The sequence below is a fragment of the Podarcis muralis genome, chromosome 11 (genome assembly GCF_964188315.1).
Source record: "Podarcis muralis chromosome 11, rPodMur119.hap1.1, whole genome shotgun sequence".
Taxonomy (NCBI): domain Eukaryota; kingdom Metazoa; phylum Chordata; class Lepidosauria; order Squamata; family Lacertidae; genus Podarcis; species Podarcis muralis.
The window spans coordinates 6211322-6236379 of NC_135665.1; the positions used below are offsets into that span (position 1 = coordinate 6211322).

General features: G+C 43.1%; 1 protein-coding gene across 2 annotated transcripts in view; it reads right to left on the bottom strand.

Moving 5' to 3' along the window:
* Positions 1-445: 445 nt before the first annotated feature.
* Positions 446-25058, bottom strand: part of LOC114606788 (transducin-like enhancer protein 1) — a 74870-nt gene continuing 50257 nt past the window's right edge. For both annotated transcript variants that reach the window (XM_028749348.2, XM_028749347.2), the window contains exons 10-20: positions 23147-23200; positions 22504-22656; positions 21381-21525; positions 20160-20350; positions 17089-17165; positions 12229-12478; positions 9496-9743; positions 2891-3038; positions 2105-2255; positions 1347-1423; positions 446-1088 (exon numbers count right to left, since the gene is read on the bottom strand). In XM_028749348.2, coding sequence (XP_028605181.2) covers positions 981-1088; positions 1347-1423; positions 2105-2255; positions 2891-3038; positions 9496-9743; positions 12229-12478; positions 17089-17165; positions 20160-20350; positions 21381-21525; positions 22504-22656; positions 23147-23200 — 1602 coding nt within the window. In that variant the 3' untranslated portion in view covers positions 446-980. The remainder of the gene's footprint in view (positions 1089-1346; positions 1424-2104; positions 2256-2890; positions 3039-9495; positions 9744-12228; positions 12479-17088; positions 17166-20159; positions 20351-21380; positions 21526-22503; positions 22657-23146; positions 23201-25058) is intronic.

Here is a 25058-nt window from a genome sequence, read left to right on the forward strand (position 1 = left end):
TGCAAAGTAGCAAACTTCCATGGGATACGAACCACAAGCTTGTTTACCATAGCATTTCAATCCTTAAACATTCACTTACAAACATTTTGAATAAACAATTCCTCAAAATTTAAAATTAGATTATTTTCTGAATGTAAAAGTTACTGCTTTTCTGTTTTCTGCAGTACAAATGTGAATTCTGAATACAATCGGTTTGAAGAAAACTGCTTTTAGTAAAATAAGCCTCAGAGCTCAGCACAGAGTGTTGTGTCCAACTAAGTTTTACTCAAAGGAGATGTGCTGGATCTTTTCTTGTTAGGACTAGTATTTGATGCACCCTAGAAAGACCTTATCAAATATTGCAAAAACTCTACTCTAGCTTGTTACAAAATGTAGACCATAAAATGATTTTTTTTAAAAAAAATGACTTAAGGGGCATTGGGGTAGAGAGAGAAAAGAGAGACCATTTATTGATACTAAAGCCTTTACTGTATTAAACCAAATATATTTACAATTTATACAAATGTTTGATCTTCAACAAAAAATACAAAAACCCATATCCCAAGAGGCAAAACCAGGAAACAAGTTTATCCAAGATATCACTGCTCTACACAAGACAAGAATGCAGGTGGAATTGCAAGTGCTGAAACATAATCCCGCATATTCAAGCAATGAGCATGATTTTTATGAGGTCATAAAGAGGGGGGGGGGGACCAACCCAAAGGCTTCAACAATCTTCAGCAGACACTGCTTTTAAAATCCATCAAAACTATGCTACATTAATCCATTTTGCCTTCTTGCTTCACATCGACCCAGGAGCTGGATACCAAAATGCTGCCTTCTGTTTAATACATGTTGAATAGCTTTGTGTGACATTGTGGAAATCAAGTTCTTCCTCTTTTTTTCTTTTTTTTTTAATTAAGAAAGGTAAAATCTTTCTATGTCTACACATTAAGAATGTTTTGGCCCAGTTCAACTCGTCATGTCTCCAACACAATTTCTCAGTAGATAACTTCATAGACAGTAGCTTTCTTGTCTCCAGAGCCGGTAACTATGTATTTATCATCCACGGAGATATCACAACTAAGTACAGAAGATGACTCTTTGGACTAGAAGAAAAAGAACAGAGTTATAGTATAAATGGTCACAGTATGAATGTCAGTGTGTCCCTCTTGTTTATTCTTTTCTAGAACATACCACGTTCTGGTTTAAAAATTCACTTGTGTTAAGATACATGCACAGAACAGGATAACCCCTTGTCTACTTCCCTGAGCTCCTTGGTGAAAGTGCAAGACTGGTAATAATATCTTTGTTCCTACACCTCACCCACCACCACGAGGTTCAAATTGATATGCTGTTGTTCTTACCTGGAATATGCTTGCACCATATGGGGTTCGCCAGGCATTTAGGAGGTTGTCTTTTCCAGTACTTACAAACCATTTGCCTGTAATGTGACCATCAATGAAAACACAGTCAAATAATTGACACTAACAGACAGACTTGCGTATTCCCCCCCCCCCATATTCTCTTGTATCTAACAGCACTTTTATCATATGCCTAAAATGTTCCCCATGTTAACAGCTTTGCAGGCGGGGGCGGGGGGTAGGCTGTGAAAGATTGCACAAAGTCACTTTACAGAAAACCAGTATAGTAGCCTACTAAATTCAGCGGCCTGTCATTTTGACAAGCATTTGATGCATGGTTAACCAACACAGAGTGCCTGAAATCAGCCGCAGGGCATCCCCAAGCTCTCCTCATCCAGGACAAATCCACCTTTGTGGGTTTTTATAAATGATTTAACTAAAAAGGCATAACTAGCTCAGTAAAGCAACGGGCATCATTCAAAACTCTTGATATTCCAACATTCTATAGCCTCACAACCTAAGCAAACTATGGGCCACCAGCTGCGTATGAAAGCTGCTTTGATGATATTGCAACTTTATGGGCATGAGCTACCTCTCACTAACCTCCTGGGGGAGCTGGTAATAGGGTGTTACCTTTATTTTCCAGCTGTTAAACCAAAATAAATGAAAGCATTCAGGTGCCTTGCCCTAAGACATTCAGCTCAGGTGTGATTGGCTTGCAGAAATACTGGTGACGTTGAGCCGCTCTTCTTCCAACTTACCGCAATAAGCAAACTTGAGTGACAGCACACAGCTCTCATGCAGATGAAGCTGGTATTTGTCTGGCTTATTTACATGCAGCACTTCCACATTACTGCTCTCCATTCCCACAGCCAGCCATTCACCAGTGGGGCAGTAGCCGAGGGAAAAAATCTTTAAGAGAGAGAGAAAGAACCCTTTATTTTTCTTGCAAATATTAGCAAGAAAGGAAGGAAACAAGAGACAATAAACTAGGGCTGCAATCATAAACCGCCTACCTGGGAGTAAGCCCTATTAAATTCAATAGGACTTATTTCTGACTGTGCCATCACAAGTCATTTTGCATCTCTTTTAGAACAAGAAATCATGAATCCAAATGGCAGCACTGATTGTTTATTAAATAAGAAGGGTGCATGCTAATTTTGCATTATGTGAAGCAATGGCACACATGCTTTGTCAGTGTTCTGGGGCATTTCCACCTCCTTTGCTTTCACCACCCCATCCCAGGCAAAAATGCCAAACTGCATTCTTTGCAGAGTCCAGTGTTTTAAGATACCGGTTTATTCCAAAGCTGCCGGATTACCCCAATGGATGCTTCAGTAACGATAAAAGCTTTGCTCCACAGTAAATGCTTTGGCTGAAAGCAGCCTGAGACTATACCAGAAGCCTATGTGAATAATAATGTGGTGCTAATAATTTTGCTAGCATTAATACTCTGACTTCACTCTGAAGTTAATAACCAAGATAAGATGGAAGTTGTTCAGTACACCAGTCAGTGCCTGAAATTTGCAGCAAGGAATACTAGGCACCTGGGATGTGAAGTCATGCTGCTGTAGCTGCCGCCCTTCTCTCAAGTCCCAGGATCTCACAGTGTTGTCCAGGCCTCCCGTCCAGAGCTTGGTACCATCATTAGAAATGTCAATACAGCTGGCTCCATCTGTGTGGCCCTGGAATTGCCTGATAAAACAAACCAGATTGAATAATGATTTCCTGCCAGAACTCAAGGTAAACACTGTTGTGTTGTTAGTTTTGGACTCTCTCTGTGTGTCATCTCCTCCACATCACCTGATGTGTGGCAAGCAGCAACACTGCTCGCCCACCCCAACCTGACATAAAATACCGCACTGTACAAAAAAACTATTTTGCAGGTGCCAAAGCACATGGAATGTGCCACTAATCGTCTAAACAGGAACTAAGTGAACATTAGCAGAGATTTTGGAAAAGGTAAGTTGACAGTTTGAAAAACTGTAATGTAATTCACGATGACGACACCTGGAAATAAATAAAAAAAACTTAACAGGCTCCTAGGCTAAACTCAAAGTACAGAGGACAAATTGCCTCAACAGAGGCAGCCAGTTATTTATAGGCTTTGTTTAAGCTGTGAATCAAGAGCATAAAAAAAATAAATACTTCAGCTACATAAACACATGCAGGAAGGGATCCAATAAACCTAATCTTTTTACTCGTGTTGGCTGAGCCTGCAAAATGATGCCCTTCGTAGCAAACAGGTCATGAGCAGCCATCATTATTCAACAATGTTTTACATTTTAAATCTCGGCATTTGGAAATCCCTACTCTTGGTAACAAAGAGTCAGCTCGAGCCTTCCTTAATCCCTAAACTGGAATGTTCTAAGGCGCCCGCCTGCCTTTTACCACCAGCAATTAGCTTCAGCTTCATGCTTTAAAAGCAAAAGAGGAAGGCGTAGAACGACTGCCATGGGACACCCTATGAATCAACATGGCATGTCTGGAGTCGTTGGTCTGAAAATTCAAGGAGTTATCAGCTCGTGCTCTCCTTTTATTTTCTCTGACTTTTACCAACACAAGCAAGGGCAAGAAGTGAACCACAGCAAATTGGCAACCAATACTTATTGCTCAGGAAGCCTGGCACAACTAAGCTGCTCTAGTCACAAGGTCTGCAACAAGAGAGGAAGCAGAAGCTCTTTATTCCAGAAGCCCACATTAGGAAATTATGCTGCCTCCTTTGCTCAGGTAAATAACAGGTGAGCCAGTCTACCCCAAGCTTTCTCCATGTCTAGTATAGACATGTGGTTACTTAGAAAGCCCTGTGTGAGCTAGGACCTAAATATGCAGAGTGCTTGAACACTGTGATGTCTTCTGTGAAATGCCCTCCCTTCAGAGGTGTAGTTGGGCACCCTCTCAAGAAATCGGTTCCCTTTCTTGGCAGTGCCACTTCTAGCTGAGACTTGCTGTGTGGCAACGCAAGAGAGAGCCTTTTTTATGGTGATGCCCTAGCTTTGGAGCTTTCTACCCTCGAGATACAACTGGCATTGTCCTTACTGAGATTCTGATGACAATTGAAGCTATTTGCCCAGACCTTTGTTGGGGTTTAGTGCCAGGATAGACCTGCCTTTCTGAAATCATAATTTTATTATAGGGATGTGGAATGTGTGGCCTTACAGGGATTGGTGAACTATAACTCCCATTTTTCTCAACCAATGGCTATGCTGGATGTGGCTGATGGTCACTAGAGTCCAACAAGCTATGGAGGGCAACAGTTTCACCATCTTTGTTGTGCTGTGTTCATGAACTTGTATTTTAAACTGCAACCCTCTCTCTAGAACTGTATTTACAATGAAGAGTAAGCAGAAAGTATTTTAAAGATATAAATGTCCCTTTATGTGCTCATGCTTTTGCTGGTTGCTAGGCTGTAGGTTCAGGCTGGAAGGATCAGATCTGCTCTGCAGCTGTAAGATGGACATTTTAACTGTGGTGTTTTAGCTGCTCCCAATGATTTATGAACTAGATCTGATGGTTTAGGTTTAGTTTTTATGATACATAACTTACACATGTGGTCCAATGAAAGGCAGGGTAGATTTTCAAAAGACATGCATTGATACATACATAAAAATGCCCAGTTATTCTCTATCTAGAGCTCACCATCCAACAATTACCTTGGATTATTGTCCAAGAAAGCTCCATCTGTCTATCTTCTCTTGCTCATCTATCTATCTTCTCTTGCATGAACTCAGCCAACTAATACAATAAGATTGTGGTCCTATAGTGGCATTAGAGGTCAGTATGAAGGAAGTTAGTCATGATCTATGTGTGCCACTAACTTGGCACAGCACTTGCACACCTCTTCCTAGAAAGTGCAAGTATGTGTAAGACTGTTCAAACAACAGGGGATGTGAGCAGAAAGAACTACAAAGCCACTCCTGGAAGTCATTTCAGACATTACTTTTATCTCCATGCATCTTAAAAGTCAATTTTAAGTGTGTCTGACCATTCAAAAGTTAAATATATGGGAGTCTTGAACAGTGTGCTTTTCGCACCTCTTTTCTCTGTCCTCAAAAGTAACATTTATAAAGTGATTGTGTAATGCTGTGATTTATCCTTCCAGCGAACAAGCCTCACTGTCTGACAACAACGTTCACTTACTGAAAAGGTCTGGTCCACTATGCAATTAGCACAGTAAAGAAAGACTGAAAACCAGTTGGTGCACAATTATGGATTGCGGAGAGAAAAGCTAAGACAAACACAGATATCAAGAGCAAATGTGCTGCTCTTTAGACACAAGGCAGAATTCCTCTCATGGGCCACTCCATGACACCTCATGGATCACACACAAGCAGAAACTGCAGTTAGGCATATAATCGCCATCCAGATAATATAAGCGCTTTTTAAATAAAGAAAATGAACTAACACTGAGTATATGTCTTAGCAAGGGAGTGCTTCGTTGTAGTTTTAGAAGCAAGATATTCAGCTGATCACAGTTTCCAGGAGTCAGGATTTCAGTACCCTGAAAAGCTCTTTGCCCTTTTCCATTACTAGCAAAAAGCGGGGGGTGGGAGGAGGAAATAAGTGGAGGCATGGAAAGCTGCTTGATTTGTATAAAGGCGACAGAGGTGGCAAGTTTTGGATTTACTTGAATTTTGAACTACCTTGCTGTAGAATTTTGACATTTTCTTTAAGTGCCATGTTCACACAGCCCAGTTCATAATTAAGATGACTCATTCAGCCTGTAAGTGTCCAGAAATGCTAAGTAGCCAAACTCTGATGCTTTAAATAGCCACTCATTAGTATCAAGACAGGTGCAAATGTCGGCTGTGCTTGGTGAGATTTATTGTGGGCTGCTGCCAATTGAGCTGAGATGTATGAAAAGTTGGTCTTGTGGTCCACCAAACACTGTCATATTATAAAGCTATTTTGAGCAGTTAAAAGTCACTGCCTTGCCAAGACATTCGCATTGAGGTGTGCATACACATTCATTCTTTAATCCTGAAGGCCTGAAAGGAAATTACTTATGTGGACATTATGTTAATCACACTCCCTACCTTCCAAACCTGGAAGTGTTAGAGACTGCGAAAAGAAAAGTCACTTAGCCTCTAGGGGCTGGTGAGAGAAGGCGGATTAGCTGCCAAAAACATACTAGGAAAAGAACACACAGGATTCGTGAGATAATTTCTAATTTTTATTTATCTTTTAGTTAAATAGAAGATTTAAGAGCTGCCTTGTGCATTTGTACCTATACTGTCAATAGCTTTGGGACAGCTCAACATTAGTATAAGCATTAAACAGGTGGTGTTGTTGCTTTAAAAAATACTGGTTACTGGCGGCAAAAGGTACTTAATGCCAAGAGACAGAAGCTGCAAACCACCAAGTTTCGGTTAGCTGGCTTCTACCTACAGCAGAAATGCTGAGGCCTTTTTCAAAGATATCCAGCTGGACAGTGTAAGACTTATATCCTTGAATTCACACCAGAGGAACTGGAATAGTTTCTGAAAGAGTTCTGAAGTAGAAATGACCATGTTGAAAGATGGCTTGAGCTCAGCTATTAGCAGATGCCAGCAGCACACAGCGAACTGGAGCTACGTGCATTCTTAAGGGATCAGAGCTCTCAAAATGCATCATTTTATTGACTAAAAAAGGGTTTATTTCCTATAGCCAAAGTCAGTACTTTAGTATGTATTTCCTACCTTACGTAACTGGATTTTAAAAGGAGTCGTTTTAAATTCTCAACATATTCCATGATTATTATTTTTCAAATAGCAAAACAGAACATCAGGAATGTCTCAGTGATGCAGAGCAGGAATGTAGCTAGCTGGCAGGGCTGAAGCAGATGTGGGTTGCCCTCAGGAATATGGAACAGGAAGTGGCATAATGTCAAGGAGGGGAACCAAGAAAGGATATGGGTAGTAGAGCAGTAAGTAGAAATAAAAGGTAAAGGTACCCCTGCCCGTACGGGCCAGTCTTGACAGACTCTAGGGTTGTGCGCCCATCTCACTTAAGAGGCCGGGAGCCAGCACTGTCCGGAGACACTTCCGGGTCACGTGGCCAGCGTGACAAAGCTGCATCTGGCGAGCCAGCGCAGCACACGGAAACACCGTTTACCTTCCTGCCAGTAGGGGTCCCTATTTATCTACTTGCACCCAGGGGTGCTTTCGAACTGCTAGGTTGGCAGGCGCTGGGACCGAGCAACGGGAGCGCACCCCGCCGCGGGGATTCGAACCGCCAACCTTTCAATCGGCAAGCCCTAGGCACTGAGGCTTTCACCCACAGCGCCACCCGCGTCCCTGTAAGTAGAAATAGGCAAAGGTATTTAGGTGCACCAGGCAGGTAACTTAAAAAAGGTCAGATGGGAGGAACCCAGTCTGAAAGAGCCCATTAGAAGACAACAAAAGTGATAAAGGAGCAGCCCATAATTTGCATATAATAGAAATAGGGGAGAAATAGTGGGGCAGGGAGTGCCATAATTTCACTATAACATTGTCAACTGTCCCTGATGGAAGCAAATTCAATTGGAAATTATTCACTCTCTCATTATTTGCAGACATACCAAAGGACTTTTTTTGTTCTTCTTTTCCCCTGATGCATGCTATGCCAAAAGCAATTGAGGGCAACCAGATAACCTGAAAATGAGCTATTAATATTCTGGCCATTCAGCATTTTCAGAGGGGTCTGTAGAGCACACCTGCTGTGCTTTGAGGAAGCAAAGATGGCAAGCAGCCAGTTTTGGGGGTTTTGTCTGGTTTTTTTGAAAGCTAGAGACGCTGATTTGTGACTACATGTAAATAAACAACATTATCTAAATCCGAGCTAAGTGAGTGACTGCTGGAAACACGGTAGATGTTTCCAAATCTCCCATGAGTTTGTATCCTGAATGTGACTGGTCATGCTGCCACCACACACATAACTAGGCTTTTTCCATGCTCTGGAAATCTGGAAGAGCGGTTTGTGGAATGTAGGTCTAGTGGAGGGGAAAAGGTACTGCACTGCACACTTGGCACTAAAACACAGAAGGATTTGAGGCCAAAGGTAATCTAAATTTTGCACCAAGAAAATCTCAATTCTCAAGAAATTATGCAAATGATGAAATGCTGCATAATTTATTCTACCATTTTTGCTACTTTGCATAATTATTTTGATAGGCATGGGGAGCATTGAGCCCATTCCTCTGCTGTTGAGAATCTTGTTCAGGCATTTTTCAGGCTTCTGGGTTTCAGTGTGCATTATTCACACACTTTTGAGTATACACTCACAACCACAAGCGCTAGAATCTGGTTATGAAAACAAACAAAAGAAAACCAAGTTTCCCTGGAGGCTGAATTCTCCAACCATATCCAAATCGTGCAGCTTTCCAGAGCCCTCACTGACTTGTAGAATACACACAACCCTGCAAAGGGCAGCTTGAAGATACATGTATTTTGTTTCAGACACGTTTACAGATGAGACAGCAGATGGGGGGGGGGGAGTGATGAACTGATTCAGCAAGGAAAATGGCTAAGCACATGTACGAACTTCTAGGTGCAAAGAAAACAAGAAAGGAGGGCATCGCGACAGGACCCTTCCTGGCTTGCTAGTTGCCGTACAAAGGGAGATTCAGAAGCACAGCCTCCTGATTGCTGGAAGTAATTAGAATTTTATGTCTGCTGACCTCTGGAGTCACTGAGGGGGCAGCGCCATTTCTTCCATCTCTGCTGGCTGCCCTTTCCCCCAAACCACTTCTCTGGGTATGCCAGGCTTCTGTAGCCACAATGGGTGTATTTGGTAGAGTTCTTGGCATTTGATGGCCTCAGGACATCTCTAATGCACTAGTTCCTCCCTGAAAGGCTACAACTGCCCTATCTTATGAGCTCAGCTCAACTGAAATGGAACAGAATACAAAGGTTGGTGACGGTGGCAGTGACGGTGGGATCCAACAGAAGGAATGGGTAGGGCAACAGGAACAACAAGAAGAAGAAAAACCCGATTTGTCTCCAAACCCAGACAAATTTCATAGATCTCTTAGGAAAATCTTGCTGATTTGCCCCAATGGCCAGCCCACTCTGAACTGCTAATTTAGGCAATTTAGCACTTTCAGTCATGACAGTGTAATACTGCTGCATGGTAACTGCACATACAAAGGGGGGGGGGGGAATGGAAGGAAATTGGCTGAAAAGCAGCAACTAACCTGACCAATGTCTGATTGTGCAGATCCCAGACTGCAATGTTCCCATCGCTACAGCAGGAGAAGCAGACCTTGGAATCGGGGCTGATTGCCAGAGCATAGCAGGCAGGAGCCGAGGACGTCAACTCTGCTTTTATACGTGGAGTTGGAGCTGCCAGGTCCCAAATGGATAACGTGCTGGCTTCCCCGCCAACAATCAGGGTGCATCCGTCGGGGAGCAATTTACATGATCGAATGTAGTTATCTCTGTTCTGTGGAGGTACAAATCTCAATGACATTAATATACATTCTCTGCAATAATGCCAATGATAATGTTTTCATCCGATAGCCAGACTTTAAGCACTGTAAGTCCTGAAGCTGAACCTCACTGGCCTGGCATGGACAATCATTCAAAGTTGCATTAGCTTCAGGGCTGAGCACTCTTCCTTTCACCCTGCACTGGCTTTGGCATGAAGGTCTTGTTTTGTATTAAGTCAGAGCTCCCGGTTATGTCCTAGCCAAGGAACTCTGAGATAATGTTGTCAGCTAACACAAACCGGGGTAATAAGCCAGGATCATATCATCTTTCAGCTCAGAAGGAGAACTCCAGCTTAATACAAAGCAGGATTTTCAGGAGCACTCAGCACCCACTTCATAAACCATGGTTTATGTAGCTCTGCACAATCATCTGAACAGGACATATAATTTCCAACCCACACATGTCGCTGCCAGGACGTCTTCTACTGTTCACATCTAAGCAGAGACAGCAGTTAAGAAAATTCAGTGAATTTCTCTCTTGAAAGCATAACTCTTTATATTGTTTTCAATATGAGTGATGGCAATTCTAGCATCTTATTGCACATTAAGTATAACAAAAAGAACCCGATCCAAGATAAGTGTTTGTTTGTTTTCTAAAAGTGTGGTGCAGTGCTAAAGAAATCACTTTGGACAAAATCAGTGTGCCCTCAGTGGTTACAGAGGCTCTCTTTGATTAATATCCCAAGTTCCTAAAAATAAAGGTAAAGGTAAAGGTACCCCTGCCCGTACGAGCCAGTCTTGCCAGACTCTAGGGTTGTGCGCCCATCTCACTCAAGAGGCCGGGGGCCAGCGCTGTCCGCAGACACTTCCGGGTCACGTGGCCAGCGTGACAAGCTGCATCTGGCGAGCCAGCACAGCACACGGAACGCCGTTTACCTTCCCGCTAGTAAGCGGTCCCTATTTATCTACTTGCACTTTTTGGCGTGCTTTCGAACTGCTAGGTTGGCAGGCACTGGGACCGAGCAGCGGGAGCGCACCCCGCCACGGGGATTCGAACCGCCGACCATGCGATCGGCAAGTCCTAGGTGCTGAGGCTTTTACCCACAGCACCACCCGCGTCCCCCTAGTTCCTAAAAATACCTGTTGCTAAAAAGCTTGGGGTGGGGGAATCAAGGAATGGAAAACCCCAGGCTCCAACTATTTCAGGTTTTAGTCCATAAATGCAGCAGTTGTCATTATGCTCATTTTCAGTAGTCACATTAAGAGTGGTAAAAATTCTGAAGCAGCCAAAAGGATAAAACTAGTAACAAATCATGCAGTGCTAGTAAGGAGAAAGCAATTATTTTTGTGTTTCTTTGTGCTACACTTCCCTTAATTCAACAGAGCCAAATTCTGTCATGGCAAGAGACTGTTCTCTTTTGGTGTCAGGTAACGTTGTGGCAGCAGAAAAAGACACATTAAGGGGACAGTAAGTATAGGACTTGGCTTGAACACCCCTGTTAAAAACTACCATCAACATTACTGCTTTCATAGAGCTTCATGGAGTCAGGTTCAGCTCTCTGGCTCTGTTAGCAGAAGCCCATGCAAAGACTCCCACTAGCGCTGTTTCCCCCTTCCCCTGTGCACCCCCCCCCCAAAAAAAAAATCAGGAGAAGCTCCTGAACAGCAAAGAGGAAGAACAGTCTTCACCCATGGAGCCTCCAACACAATAGTGTTCCAAAATGCACCTTGAGAGGAAGGCCTTTTTATAATACAATCAGAGTTAAACTCCAGATTTGCTGCCCCATAAGAGTTTCACTTCTTCACTGCCCGCTTTCTGGGGGTACAAAATTGTAAAGGCTGCAAAATGGGTGCCAAAATCAACAAGGGAAAATGAAGCAGCTGTAGAAGATGGGCACTGGTTCTTGCAAGGCTTGAGAGCAAGAAACCAGTTCTATCTGCCATTGCCATGTAGAAGCAAAGCTGAGATAGGGAACCTTTCTTTGCCTGAAACTGCTTGCTCTTCGGGGCAAACTTCAGGGGGCTACCTGGGCAGGGCCAAAGGCCAGAGTGGGTGAAACAATAAATGTAAATTTTATGTTTGTTCAGTAGGCTTGTTTATATACCCACCCCTACCTCTCTGAGTTCCATCTAAGAGAGCAAGGTTCAGGGCCCAACAGGTATTTGATCCTTGGCTTGGTTTCTCTGCAGCTCCATTGTTCAGCTTTTATTACTTACTGTTTAAAACATTTAACTTTCATTTTTTTACTTAGGGGTCCCTTTAGGGCAGTGGTTCTCAACCTGTGGGTCCCCAGATGTTGTTGGACTACAACTCCCATCATCTCTGCGCTCTGGCCTTGCTAGCTAGGAGTGATGGGAGTTGTAGTTCAACAACATCTGAGGACCCACAGGTTGAGAAAGGCTGTTTTAGGGGGTTCAGATGTTAGCCAATGACCTAGTTAAATTCACCAGGTTCCTATATTTCAATACTGGACTCCAGTTTCTATAGGGTAAACTTACCAGACAGTCCAGCTGAGAAACAGGACTCTTGTTGCCCGGCTGGCTGATATCCCAGACTTTGACACATCCCTTCCCACCAGTGTACACGTGCCTCGTTGGGTTGCTGATGGTGACAGCACATACCACTTCCCCGTGATTCAAGGTGTTGATCTGGCGAGCATGACGCGGTATTCCTGGTCCAATGAGAGCATCTGGGGGGAAAGGAACTGGCTGCATCTGACCATCTGCAGTAACGTGAAATGAGTATGCTCTGTTTGGGATGAAAAGAAGAAGGTGGGAGGGGAAGCCCCAGGTCACACAGCTGGCCTATTTCAGTTACTAAGTCATAACTGTGTACCAGTTCACACTCGCAAACAGAGTAGAAGTTGTGGAGCAGCTCAAAGAAAGCTCACCACTTGTGCAATGCCGTGACGTGGCTTCTTTCCACACAACTGCCACCTGGCTTGGGAAATAGCCACGTGGGCACAGTTTTGATGCAATGTTGTATTTGCAAAGTGAAAATGTTATTTTTAGTTCCTTGCCTCCCCCAGCAATTCACACATATCAATTCCTGAGTGCAAAACGCAAATCAACATGAACAGATGCCTAAATTTATCTGGAGAAATGCTGTCATGACCTTCCAAGGTACAGCATCTGCCGGGCATGTAGAAGATCCCTGGGCTCAACCTCTGGCATCTCTAGGTAGGGCTGGGAATGTACCTTGCCTGAAGCCCTGGAGAGGCTCTGTCAGTCAGTGTAAACAACACGAAGCTAGATGGACCAGTGGTTTGAGGCAGTAGAAGGCAGCTTCCCATGCTCTTGTGATCAGATAGCTTGAATAATGGCTTCAGTGCTTAAAGATTACTTATCGTGGCCCTACAACATCTCCCCTGCCCCCTGAAAAAGGTCCTTGGCCATTCAGTGATTCACAGCAGATGCCAACACTAGATGATTTATAGTAAGGCATGGCTATTCAAGGGAGAGGGAGGAATCAATGCATTCACTTGCTTAGAGGCCCGAAGCACATCACATGAGCCAAGGGAAGTAAAACAGGAAATAAAGCGCTCTCTTCATCCACCTCTTACTTTCACTTACTGCTAGTTACCCATTTGCTAGATTCTCTGTAGGGCTTAAAATATTGATTATGCAATTTAGTTAGTCTGCGCTCCCTTTTTAAAAAAAAAACAGAAGAAACTCAGCCAGGGACCTATCACCATCAACATATAACCGAAATTATTTTCCCTCTCTCAACACGCTGCCCGAAGACTTTTGAACTACCTGGTCAAGTAAGGCACATTGGCCCCATTCAGACCTAACAATTGCAGTTTAATCCATGGCCTATTAGACGGAAGGAGTGGTGGGCTATGCACTCCCTCCTCCACAGTGGCACTGAAGGATGAGAAGAGAGGGAGTGAAGATAGAGTGCCTGAGCACAAATCTCATTCTCAGTCTATGGTGTGTGGGGTCACACTAATAATCTATGGTTCATTAGACCAATATTGTTATATCGGAAGATCAACATGACCACATACCATTTCCACAATCCAGATATGCACAAGTTAGGAAGCTGTGGGATCACACAGATTACTACTTTGTATGGAGGTGAAATTACAAAAGGCTGCACCAGAATAAACCACAACTACAACTAGACGGAAAGATGGAAATAATCTAGGAGTTTAGAAGGAAACTCTTTTGGAAAGAAAAGAGGCTACAGCCTTGATGTCTAAAAGGCAGTCTGGGATCTCTTGCATGGAAAATAATTTGGGAAGCAGTACCTCAAGGAACAAAAGAGCAGTGATATATGAGCTGGAAAAAAGTGCTTTAATTTTCCATGTTCATTAGTAATGATAAATATTGAAAATTGAATGCTAGGCAAGTTGAACAGTTTTAAAGTTTTTAGCTTTGCTTACTAAATAAAAGTAAAATAAACATGCTAAATTAGAGCACTCTCTAGGGCATCTGTAACTTTTCTAATGTGAACTGTACATGTTCCATGCAAAGAATACTACGCAAATTAACCTAATTTGCACTGCAAATTTTTCCGGTTCAAATTTTATCCAGAAAACCCACACCACTGTACAGAAGGACACCTAACTTTTTAGGTCAGTTTACAATTGACCAAAGCCACTACAACTCTTATCCTATGCATGTTGACTTTTTACCTTTAGCGTTTTATACATGCTGACTTGGAAGTTCCACTATGTACAAGGATTACTATATAAAATGGCAAGCAGTAGAAAGGAGACTATATTTTTGAAAAGAAGCTTACAGTATGTTTGGATGCTAATGCTATACATCAGCACAGCCAGCATGATCCCCATGCTTCTAGCATTTGCATACATCATTAATGCGCAAAGTCAACCACAGGATTTTAAAGACAAGTAGCCTTTAACAAGGGCCAGGCTATTTTAAAAAAAGTTGTGGGCCTTACATTCTGTTAACATGTTGTCAGGTGGTAGAGGAGAAACAGGAAGCAGGCTGTCCAGAGGGAGTTCTTTCAATAGCAGCAGAATGGAAAACAAGAGTGTGTTCCTAAGAGGCTGATTTCTTTTTAAAAAACAGCAACCAGTTCTATTCTAATTGTCATCAGCTTGTACAAAAATGCTATTTTCAGGAAAGACAGAACTAGCACACAAGGCTTTAAAACAAACCCAAACATAAGGCAACACACAACTTGCTCTGGGTATGAAATAATAGAGCACCAGTCAGCTGAGACACGGAGGGAGTTGCAGTTATTTGTTTGGGAGGGGAATGGAAATCTCCCCCCTACTAAGAAGAGGATACACAGCAAGGACGCTGCATCCCATTTACAAAATAAATTCAATGTGACATCTCGATTTGTGTGCCTGAAAGAAGCAAGCTTTTCAGACTGAAGCTGAAAACTCTCCTGCTGTCAATATGAATCTGTGGCAGACGGTGCATTATCTGTACTCCTACACCAGAAATTTTCAATAGACTTATCTATCACAGATAAGGATATGCCATCAGAAAGTTGCTATGGGTAACTGAAGGCATCCCGCTGCCTTGGGGTGATCAGGCGTAGCGTCAGCCTCGTTTCAAAGGCAAATAATGAAAGGAGATCAGCTCAGCACCTAGGATTTTCAAAGTTTATCTTGTCTATTTATATAGTACGCACAGGCTAAGATGGAAGCTGCGTCCAGCAAAGAGAAAGAGAGAAAGAGAGGGGGTGGGAGTAGCACTAGGTATTATGGAGTATTGTTTTTAAATAAATTCTAAGAAACATGGGCCAGACAATAACAGCCACTGGGTTACTGAACTGTTCAGGACACCAAAGGTCCTTAGCTTCATATTGCTGTTGGTTTTAGTTTTTTAGCACCTGACATTTTGCAAGCATGCAATTTAAACAATCACAACAAATTATCCTGGTCCATTAGGGCAAGAGGACATTCATATTTGATACAGTACCTCACATTACAAGACACTCTGGACATGCTTCATCTCCTGTGCTGGCTAATCACATCTCTGGGCAGCACAGCCAATCACAATCACCTCTATACCCCATCCCTGTCTCCAGGAGTGGAAAATTTCAATGGGAGTACCAGGGAACCCCTCTGAACCTCCATGTTGATTTTGTTTCTTGGGAATTAACTCTCATCAATCCAAGTCCCTCAGAAACACCCTGGCAGTGCCCCAGCATTGGGGCAGAGCTAGCGGGAGCCTCCCCACCCAATCAGATGCATGTCTTTGAAAGCCTGTGTTCCATCCAATCCAATCCAAAATCAGAAGCAGGCTTGCCAGATATAAGACTTTTTATTTTGTTTTTCCCCTATTTATCAGTATTATGCTTCTATCCATTCCACCTTTCCTCCAAGGAGCTGAAAGTAGCATACATGGGTCGTCTTTTGCCTCTTGCTTTCCTCACAGTAGCCCTGTGAAGCAGTTTAGGCTGAGAGACAATGACTGGTGCAACGTCACACAGGGAGTTTCACAGCTGATTTTAACCCTTGATTCCCAGGTCTCAGTCCACTTTATATCTCTCCATTCCACATTTGGGGTGGTGAGGAATGCACAATAGTTTACCATAGATCTGTTCCCCTGTTAACAATCCTGTGTGGCTCTTTTAAGATGAACCAATTCAGGCTGCAATCCTATGCATACCTATCAGGGAGCGAAGTCATGGAATCCAGTGTGGTTTACTTCTAAGAAATGCATAGCTTCTTTGGCATGAACCCACACAAGAAATTGAAAATTTAGTGAAGTACTATTTCTAAGACTATAATGCCAAAGTGTCCACAGTAGCATTGCAAGGGATGGGGAGAAACCCCCCAACAACCTGGCTATTCCTCTAGGTCTAGTGGGCATCAGCTGCCACTGCTCTGAATAACCACAAAGGCCAGAAAACAAAGAAGTAGAAGCTCTCAAAATCTACATGCAAAAGCCACGAATGGAGTGGGATGCACAGCCATGTTTCCATGCAAGTGAGAAGTACAGATTCCCATTTTAATGTTTCCTAAAAATTCAATAAATCTTCAGATCCTACTAAAATTAGAAACAGGAATTCCTATCTTCACAGGAGAGGTTTTCAGATTAAAAACAAATCAAAACAAGGACATATTTTCTTTATTCCACCCAAGTACTAAATTCCTCCTCAGCAGACTGGTGAGGCAAAGTTCTAGGAAAAGAGAGGCACATCTTGCCAATTGCTTCTAACATGCCAACGAAATGGCATGCACTAGTAATAAAAACAGTATGAAAGTGCTATTGGTGATTGTATTTTGAAAATCCTTATCAGCAGCTGGCTGTAACCTTTCTGGAAAATTCCACGTACCTTCCCCTGTGGAACTGTCATGTGTTGACAAAAGGTAAACAGAATGAGCTCTGGCTGATTTAGACTTAGTTATGCTGTCAGACATTACTTACGGTTTTCCTCCAGGGATTCCAGTCAGATTTGGAGGGATGCCGGGTACTCTCATATGAGGAGGAGGATCAAATCCAACCTGATAATGAGCAAATAGATTCCTCAGAACTCGCTGACCATTTAGAAAACACAGTTTCCCCATTGGCTGCACCAGAACAAAAAGCATTTGCATTCCACAGCCACTGAGCATGCTCAGCCTTCACTGGGCTGTTCTGCAAATCTCCTGCCCCTCCTTCTGTTTTTGTTTTTGTTTTGTGCAAACTTGCTTATACTTCTCCCTTCTGCATGGCTGCTGCCATTTTGGCTACATAAGCAATGGCTCTCACAGCATGAAGCTCAAGAAAGACAGGCATTGATTTCATACCTCATGTGAATGTAACAATGAAATGGCTTGTTCAAAACCCAAGTTAACCAGACATGTGGGCCTGTTTATCAGTGGCCAAGGCAAATAGGTGCTAAATTATATTCGTGCATGTCTCATTTTGTGGTAGACAAATTATGCATACAACAAAGCACATCGAAGCCTTGATCAACTTTACTGTATTGATTTTATCTGCGGTAAATATCAACACTTTTGAATTTATAATTCCTTTGTAGTGACGATGAGAATGTGGATTTTTGTTATAAACAAAACAATTTAATAATGAATGATATTGTGCCCCCAAAAAAGTACGTGTGTGTGTTCGAAGGTTACAGACAAGATATAAGTCTAAAGCATGTTTCTGAAGGCCTTGAAAAACCACATATTGGCTTCATTTGGACATAATGGGAGATCTGTAGTGAATTTGGAACATTTGTGCTTCCCCTTCCTCCTCTGCTGTGGCATGAGGTGTTTGGAAGCTTTCTCTTTTTCTAGACTTAACTGCAGTTTGCTATGTCATCCAAACCTTGACCAACAGTGGTTGATAGTCAATTGAAGCAAGCCAATATCTAGTCAAAGTTTATGACAGAGGACACCAAACAAATGCCTGTGGGTGCCATTGTGCTCGAGACGACTTCTAGAGGTGTCCCAGACTCTATTATTATTATTATTATTATTATTATTATTATTATTATTATTATACTGGGACGTGGGTGGCGCTGTGGTCTAAACCACTGAGCCTATGGCTTGTCAGTCGGAAGGTCTGTGGTTCGAATCCCCATGATGGGGCGAGCTCCCGTTGTTCGGTCCCAGCTCCTGCCAACCTAGCAGTTCAAAAGCACATCAAAGTGCAAGTAGATGAATAGGTACTGCTCTGGCGGAAAGGTAAACGGCGTTCCCATGCACTGCTCTGGTTCGCCAGAAGCAGCTTAGTCATGTTGGCCACATGACCCGGAAAAACTGCCTGTGGACAAACGTTGGCTCCCTCGGCCAATAAAGCAAGATGAGCGCCGCAACCCCAGAGTCGTTTGCGACTGGACTTAACTGTCAGGGGTCCTTTACCTTTTTACTACTACTACTACTAAAAATAAGTCTCTAACCCTCATAGAAAGCAGGTTATGGGGCAAAATGTGCAGGTACCTTCTAAGTGATTTCTGTGAAAGGAGAGTGGTGTAGCTGCATTGTATACTTTTCCTGGAACTGAGGGATGTTCTCTGTTGTTATCAGACGGCAACAGAATCAGTGTGCATGTAAGTGAGAAATCAGCTGACACACAGCTGACTTACCATGGTAAACCTAAGGTTGCTGGGGGGATAATTGTCTCTCTAAATGCGGGTGGCGCTGTGGGTTAAACCACAGAGCCTAGGACTTGCCAATCAGAAGGTCGGCGGTTCGAATCCCCACAACGGGGTGAGCTCCCGTTGCTTGGTCCCAGCTCCTGCCCACCTAGCAGTTCAAAAGCACGTCAAAGTGCAAGTAGATAAATAGGTACCGCTCCAGCGGGAAGGTAAACAGCGTTTCTGTGTGCTGCTCTGGTTCGCCAGAAGGGGCTTAGTCATTCTGGCCACATGACCCGGAAGCTGTACGCCGGCTCCCTCGGCCAGTAAAGCAAGATGAGCACCGCAACTCCAGAGTCGGTCATGACTGGACCTAATGGTCAGGGGTCCCTTTACTTTACCTAATTTTGTGTTATACCATGCTCCACATGGGAGCCATTTCGTGTGATGCCACGCCCTCTCTATGGTAGCAATTTTGTGGCTGCTGCCTCCAGCACACTCTCAAAATTCAAAATGCATCCATTAGTCCAAAAGAGTTGGCATTCCCTGGTTTATGAAGCCCACTTGTTTCAACCAACCACAATCAAGACTAACCACAGTTTAAGGTTTGGATGATAGCTGAGGAAGCAGAATCGTTCCATCTCTGTCACGGCTGTGATGGAAGAGCCCAGGAAGGAGCTCTTGAGCCGAAGATTTGCACACCCTCATAAAAACTAAACTACAGTTTAATGATGGACCTGAATGTAGCCACAATTTCACACAAATCTCACCACATGATGAAATTGATCCACATACTGAGGAATTTGGAAGACTAGGGTCTCAAAAAGCAGAGACAATACGTGATGGATGTGTGCTTCTATGATATATCACTTCCATTACAGAACAGTCTACAAGGAGGAGGACCCTCTATTTCAGGGATGGGGAAGCTGTTGCCTTCCATGTATTTGTTGGACTACAAATCCCATCATCTCTGATTGCTGGAGCTAATGGGAGCTGAAGAACTTTTGGAGGGCTACAGGTTTCCCATCTTTGCTCTATTTCAATGATACAAAAACAGAAACAGAAACAGAAAATCCTGTATGCAACAAAATGAATGTCAGATACTCACTAAGTGTAAACATCTTCTTCCCCAAGAGAATAATCAAGTGCTCAGCAAACCAATGAAACAATTTTATGGTTTCAAGCTACCTTTTAATGGAGCAAGGCAATGAAGGCTGCTTTCAAAAACTAGACAGCATGCATAAATAGGACAGATACACCCTTCACTTTTTTAAATAAGGGGGAAAGTAGTTTCAGCTACTCCTGCCATGAGCCACACAGCAGAGCAGTAAAGTCTCTGCTGCTGTTATATCCCAGGAGCTTGACAATGCCAAATGTTGCATAGAGGTTTCTCTCGGTGAGCCCTGTCCCCACCCAGTTCAGTTTGCAAGCCTACCATAGGGGATCGCCCATAGGCAACCACAGCGGCTGCGGCTGCAGCAGCACTCATTTGCGGGGACATGTTGTGCAGGCTGGCATAGGCTGCTCCTGGGCTGGTCAGCTCTCCATTCATGCCAGCATGTGGTACCATTCCAAACGGAGCAGGGTACGGTCCGGGGACAGCAAGAGGTGTCCTCAAGCCAGCAGCTGCAATACAATAAGAAAACATATTGATGCTCAGGACAGTTTCCTTTGTTGTCCCTCTTCACAGAAAGCAACAGGCACCCTGGAATTCCACATGGGTGCTTCTTCCACAAAACCCAAACTATTGTGTCCACAGCACTAGCTATAATCCAAACTGTGCTTAACATCATCTCCAAATTGCAGCTGTGTAGACCAGAAGCTGCATATTTATGGATTCCAGAAACATGGGAGCCAAGGGGGCTGGAGCCCTCACCCCAAGGTTGGCCAGGGTAGTGGTGCCTAAGCCGTGTCCCCAGCAAAGATCGGGGGGGCGGAGGAGATGGCTGCTATAGTAAAAGGGGACTGACAGGTAGAAGTGAGGGGAGGGTACAGCCTCCTTCTTCTCTGAAGCAAATAATATGCTTTAGAGTGTTCCATAGTTGAATTCCGTTAAGTGCTCTATAATTTTAACTTTGATCAATTACTAGTTCTCAAAAAAAATTATTATAGAACTGTGCATACGATTGTGATAAACCCATTTCAACAATACTGAATGTGATAGCTTTTAACATTTGCCCATTAAAGAAGCAGATGGAAAGAGGCACATGAAAATGTAGATAATATTCATCACATCCTGAATGCCTGCAGCACTCTCTCTCACACACTCCCCACACCCCATGAGAAACACTTCCAGAGGTCGCTGGGCATATTTCTTTCGAGACTGGGCATAATTTATAACATTTGGTGCTGCTACCGACTGCAGTTAGCACGCAGATGCACATGGTGCCGTTCTGTGTTTGTCATTATGCGCACTTCAACAAACATTAGCTGTCTCAGTCTCAAATATGGGATAATAGTTTCAGAAAGGAACTAGCACTTGGAATAATGATCAGAAATTCAAACTATGTTAGTATTTCAGAAGGCAGCAGCATGCAAACACATCAGAAACAGAGAGAGACAGACACAAGCTAGGGGAGCTATTAACACATCATTCTTCTTGATAATGTTTATAAGTATTCATGAAGGAAACAACATCAAAAGAGGTTTGTGTTACCTGCTTGGTTGACCAGAGGGTCCATTGATGGAGGTTTGCCAAGGCCTGGACGAAGGCCTGGAGTGGCACTGGTTCCTGGGGTTGGCACATCACTTCGTGGGGTTGGTGTGCTGGACTTCAGAACTGGTGTGCTGCCCTTTTCATGCTGGTATCAAGAAACATTGCTTTTTATCCAGGCCATGTTACACAATTGATCACAACAGCAACTGAGATGCTGGGTGCTAACTGCCTAATTCTCTAGACTTATTTTCCTAAATTCCAATGAACATTAGCAGCATTTATGCTGTATGTGAAAACGAGAACTTTTAAATTAGGATTAAAACATCAGAGAGAGAAGACCAATTTAAATCATTGATATAAATCAAGATTCCAATTTGAAAATTCACATTACCTGTATAGCATACTAACTGGTTGCCATAACAATAAAAACGTAATGGTTTGCAACTAAATAGAGGTTGGGGCCGAAAAGTGATATATAAATAAAACATAAGAGATATAAATAAAACATAACATAACATTTAGAAAATCTAGGAGAATAGTCACAAAAAAATCTAAAAAGAAATCAATGCTACTTTGTCTGGTCGAGAGTCAAAATATTCATACATTTGGTTAACTGTTCAGATCAAATAATTGAAAGGTATTAAATTAGTTTACAACATCACCCATGTACAGAAGGGTCAATGGATGACACTAATGACAGAAGATCACACTGCTTAGATCCTAATGCCTAAAATTTGTGTCTAAATATTGAATACTTTCTCAGATTAATCCAAAGGTCCTAGAGACAAATGTGTGTTTGACAATCTGTTGAGAGCTGCAGCCTAGAAAACTTAACTGTTTTGACTTTCAACAAATTAATTTGACAGAATTGCAATCCATATCTGAGTGAACTGAAAGGGCAAAATTCTGACTGATCTTGAGAGAGCTGGGTTTAAACAAGTGTTTGATTGGAAGGCATTTTATTTATTAGTTGCACAACCACCTTATGTTTTCTTAGGTGGTGGCTGACTCCCCCAATCTAACACCACCCCCTGACATGTACCATTTACACGTGAAGCTGAAATAGATAATTATTAGGCATCCAAATATACAACAGTGGTCAGGCCAGAGGGGTAACACTCACCAAACCGATTTCTTTGGATTTCATGGAAGTAGAACTTCCGGATGAGGCGGTGGATGCTGGGCTGCTAGAGGCATCTTTCTTCATGAGGCGGTTCTTGTCTATGCCATTCTCACGTGGTGAATGAGCAGGACTTGCCCGTGGAGATGAAGGGTCCTGGATGGTTTGCGGGCAAGGCAAAGGCAATAGCAAGCACTGAATTAAAAAGTTCCTGATGCAGGGCTGCCTTCAGATGGCTTCTAAAAGTTGTATAGTTATTTAGTTCCTTGACATCTGATGGGAGGGTGTTCTACAAAGAGGACACCCCTACCGAGAAGGCCCTCTGTCTAATACCCTGTAGCTTCACTTCTCACAGTGAAGGAACCGCCAAAAGGTCCTCAGATTAAGAACTCCAAAGCATTCATGACTTGTGGTGAAAGTATTCTGGCCTCTGCATGGAAAATCACTACTATTGTGCCTCACTCCCCTGTGCCTATCCATGAGACCAGTGACCACAGGGAGGACTACTGTAGCTCAGATATTCAACCAGAGATAAGTAGAGATATTCAACAGAGATAAGTAATTCACAACTTTCAGAAACATGGTGCAGTGCCTTGGAAAAAAACCCCATTTCCAATTATATACATTCCAGTGCAAAGCAACTTACCTCATTGGACACATCCACGACTAAGTTGTCATCGCTTTTGTCCCCATCACTATCCTAAATTTAAAAACAAAGTATTTGTTTTTGGTCAGTACACTTTGCTACAGTATGTCTATTCACTTTAGCTGTAAAGACCAAACATAAATACAGATCAAATACATTGCAAGCCCATGGCTTAAACAATACAAATAGAAAAATAGATACAGAGATAGAGATAACTATATAGATATAGAGAGTGGTTGTTTTTTTCACACACAAAATGTTTAGGGGTACTCTCATTTTCCTACTCTCATTGAAATACTGTCCCTCAATGAGGCCAAACTTAGATTCACAAAATGTTTAGGGGTATGCGTACCCCTGTGTCCCCCCAGAAAAAAGCACTGGATATAGATACAGTGGTGCCCCGCAAGACGAACGCCTCACAAGATGGAAAACCCGCTAGACGAAAGGGTTTTCCATTTTGGAGGTGCTTCGCAAAACGAATTTCCCTATGGGCTTCCTTCACAAGACGAAAGCCCATAGGGAAATCTCTGGGACAGCAGGGAAGCGCAGCGCGTCTTCCCCACTGTCCTCGGACCTCCTCCAAAGGCTGGTGGTGGGGCGGAGAGACCTCCTCCCACCGCCAGCCTTCGGAAGGCTGTCCTGAAGACTTGTGGTGGGAGGAGGGTTTTCCTTCCCACCGCCAACATTCAGAATGCTGTTCTGAATGTTGGCGGTGGGGAGGAAAAACCCTCCTCCCACCGCAAGCCCCAGGAACAGAGGAGAAGCGCTGCGCGCCTTCCCCTCTGTTCCCGTACCTGTCCTGAAGGCTTGCGGTGGGGAGAAAAGCCCTTCTCCGCACCGCCAGCCTGGCAAGCGGTCTCCATAGGAACGCATTAATTGATTTTCAATGCATTCCTATGGGAAACCGTGCTTCGCAAGACGAAAAACTCGCAAGAAGAAAAAACTTGCGGAACGAATTAATTTCGTCTTGCGAGGCACCACTGTATAGAGAAAAAGAAGTGCATCTAGCATCTTCATTGTAGTTTCTGCTGTTTGCTGAAGATGCCCCTCTTTAGCCAGCTTCTATTGTTCTGCTAATTTCTGTCCTTGGTGGTGCTGCTACTGGGGGCTGCCTGGTTGGCATTGACCCATGACTTCAGCAGGTGGGGCTTTTCACAACTGGGGAACCACCAAGAGAAGGCTCTGTCATGGGTAGAGATGGGAAGGCCTGGGGGGGAAACCAGAAAAAGGGGACCAGGGACCAGGTTTTTTTTCCATTTTCCCCCAAAGCCTTTTCCCCCGGAAAATTTGGGGGGAAAAATGTGTGTAATATTCAAACTGTATCAAACTGTTTTTTTTTTCCAATTTTTTCCAGGGAAAAATGGCTTTGGGGGGGGGAAAGGGGGGGACCTGGTTCCCTACCCCAATTTTTCTGTGTTTTTTCCCAGGCCATCCCATCTCTACCCATGACAGAGCCTTCTCATTAGTGGTTCCCCATTTGTGAAAAGCCCCACCTGATGAAGATTATCTTATTTTTAAAATGTATTTATTTGATTTTGGTAAAGATACAAACAGTAGGCTTAAATGTAATGGATCATTTTTAAAGAAAGTATAATAAATCAATATCGCTGATGTGTGGACATGGTCGTTATAATAAGGTAATACAAAGAAGTATATAGAAAGCAATACAGTTAACCAAGATCTGTGAATGTTAACCATAAGTTAATATGCATTTGAAAAGATATAAAATTGTTTTCTTTATTGCATGCAATTTTTTTTAAAAGGTACCATATATCACCAAAGTTTTCTGTTTCATTTCCTTTTCCAAATGCTTTCATCTTGTATGTTAACTTTTCCACTGGGGCACTGGACCACATTTCTTGATACCATACAGTGTCTCCCTCATTACTGACTTCCAAGAGAAATTTAAAAA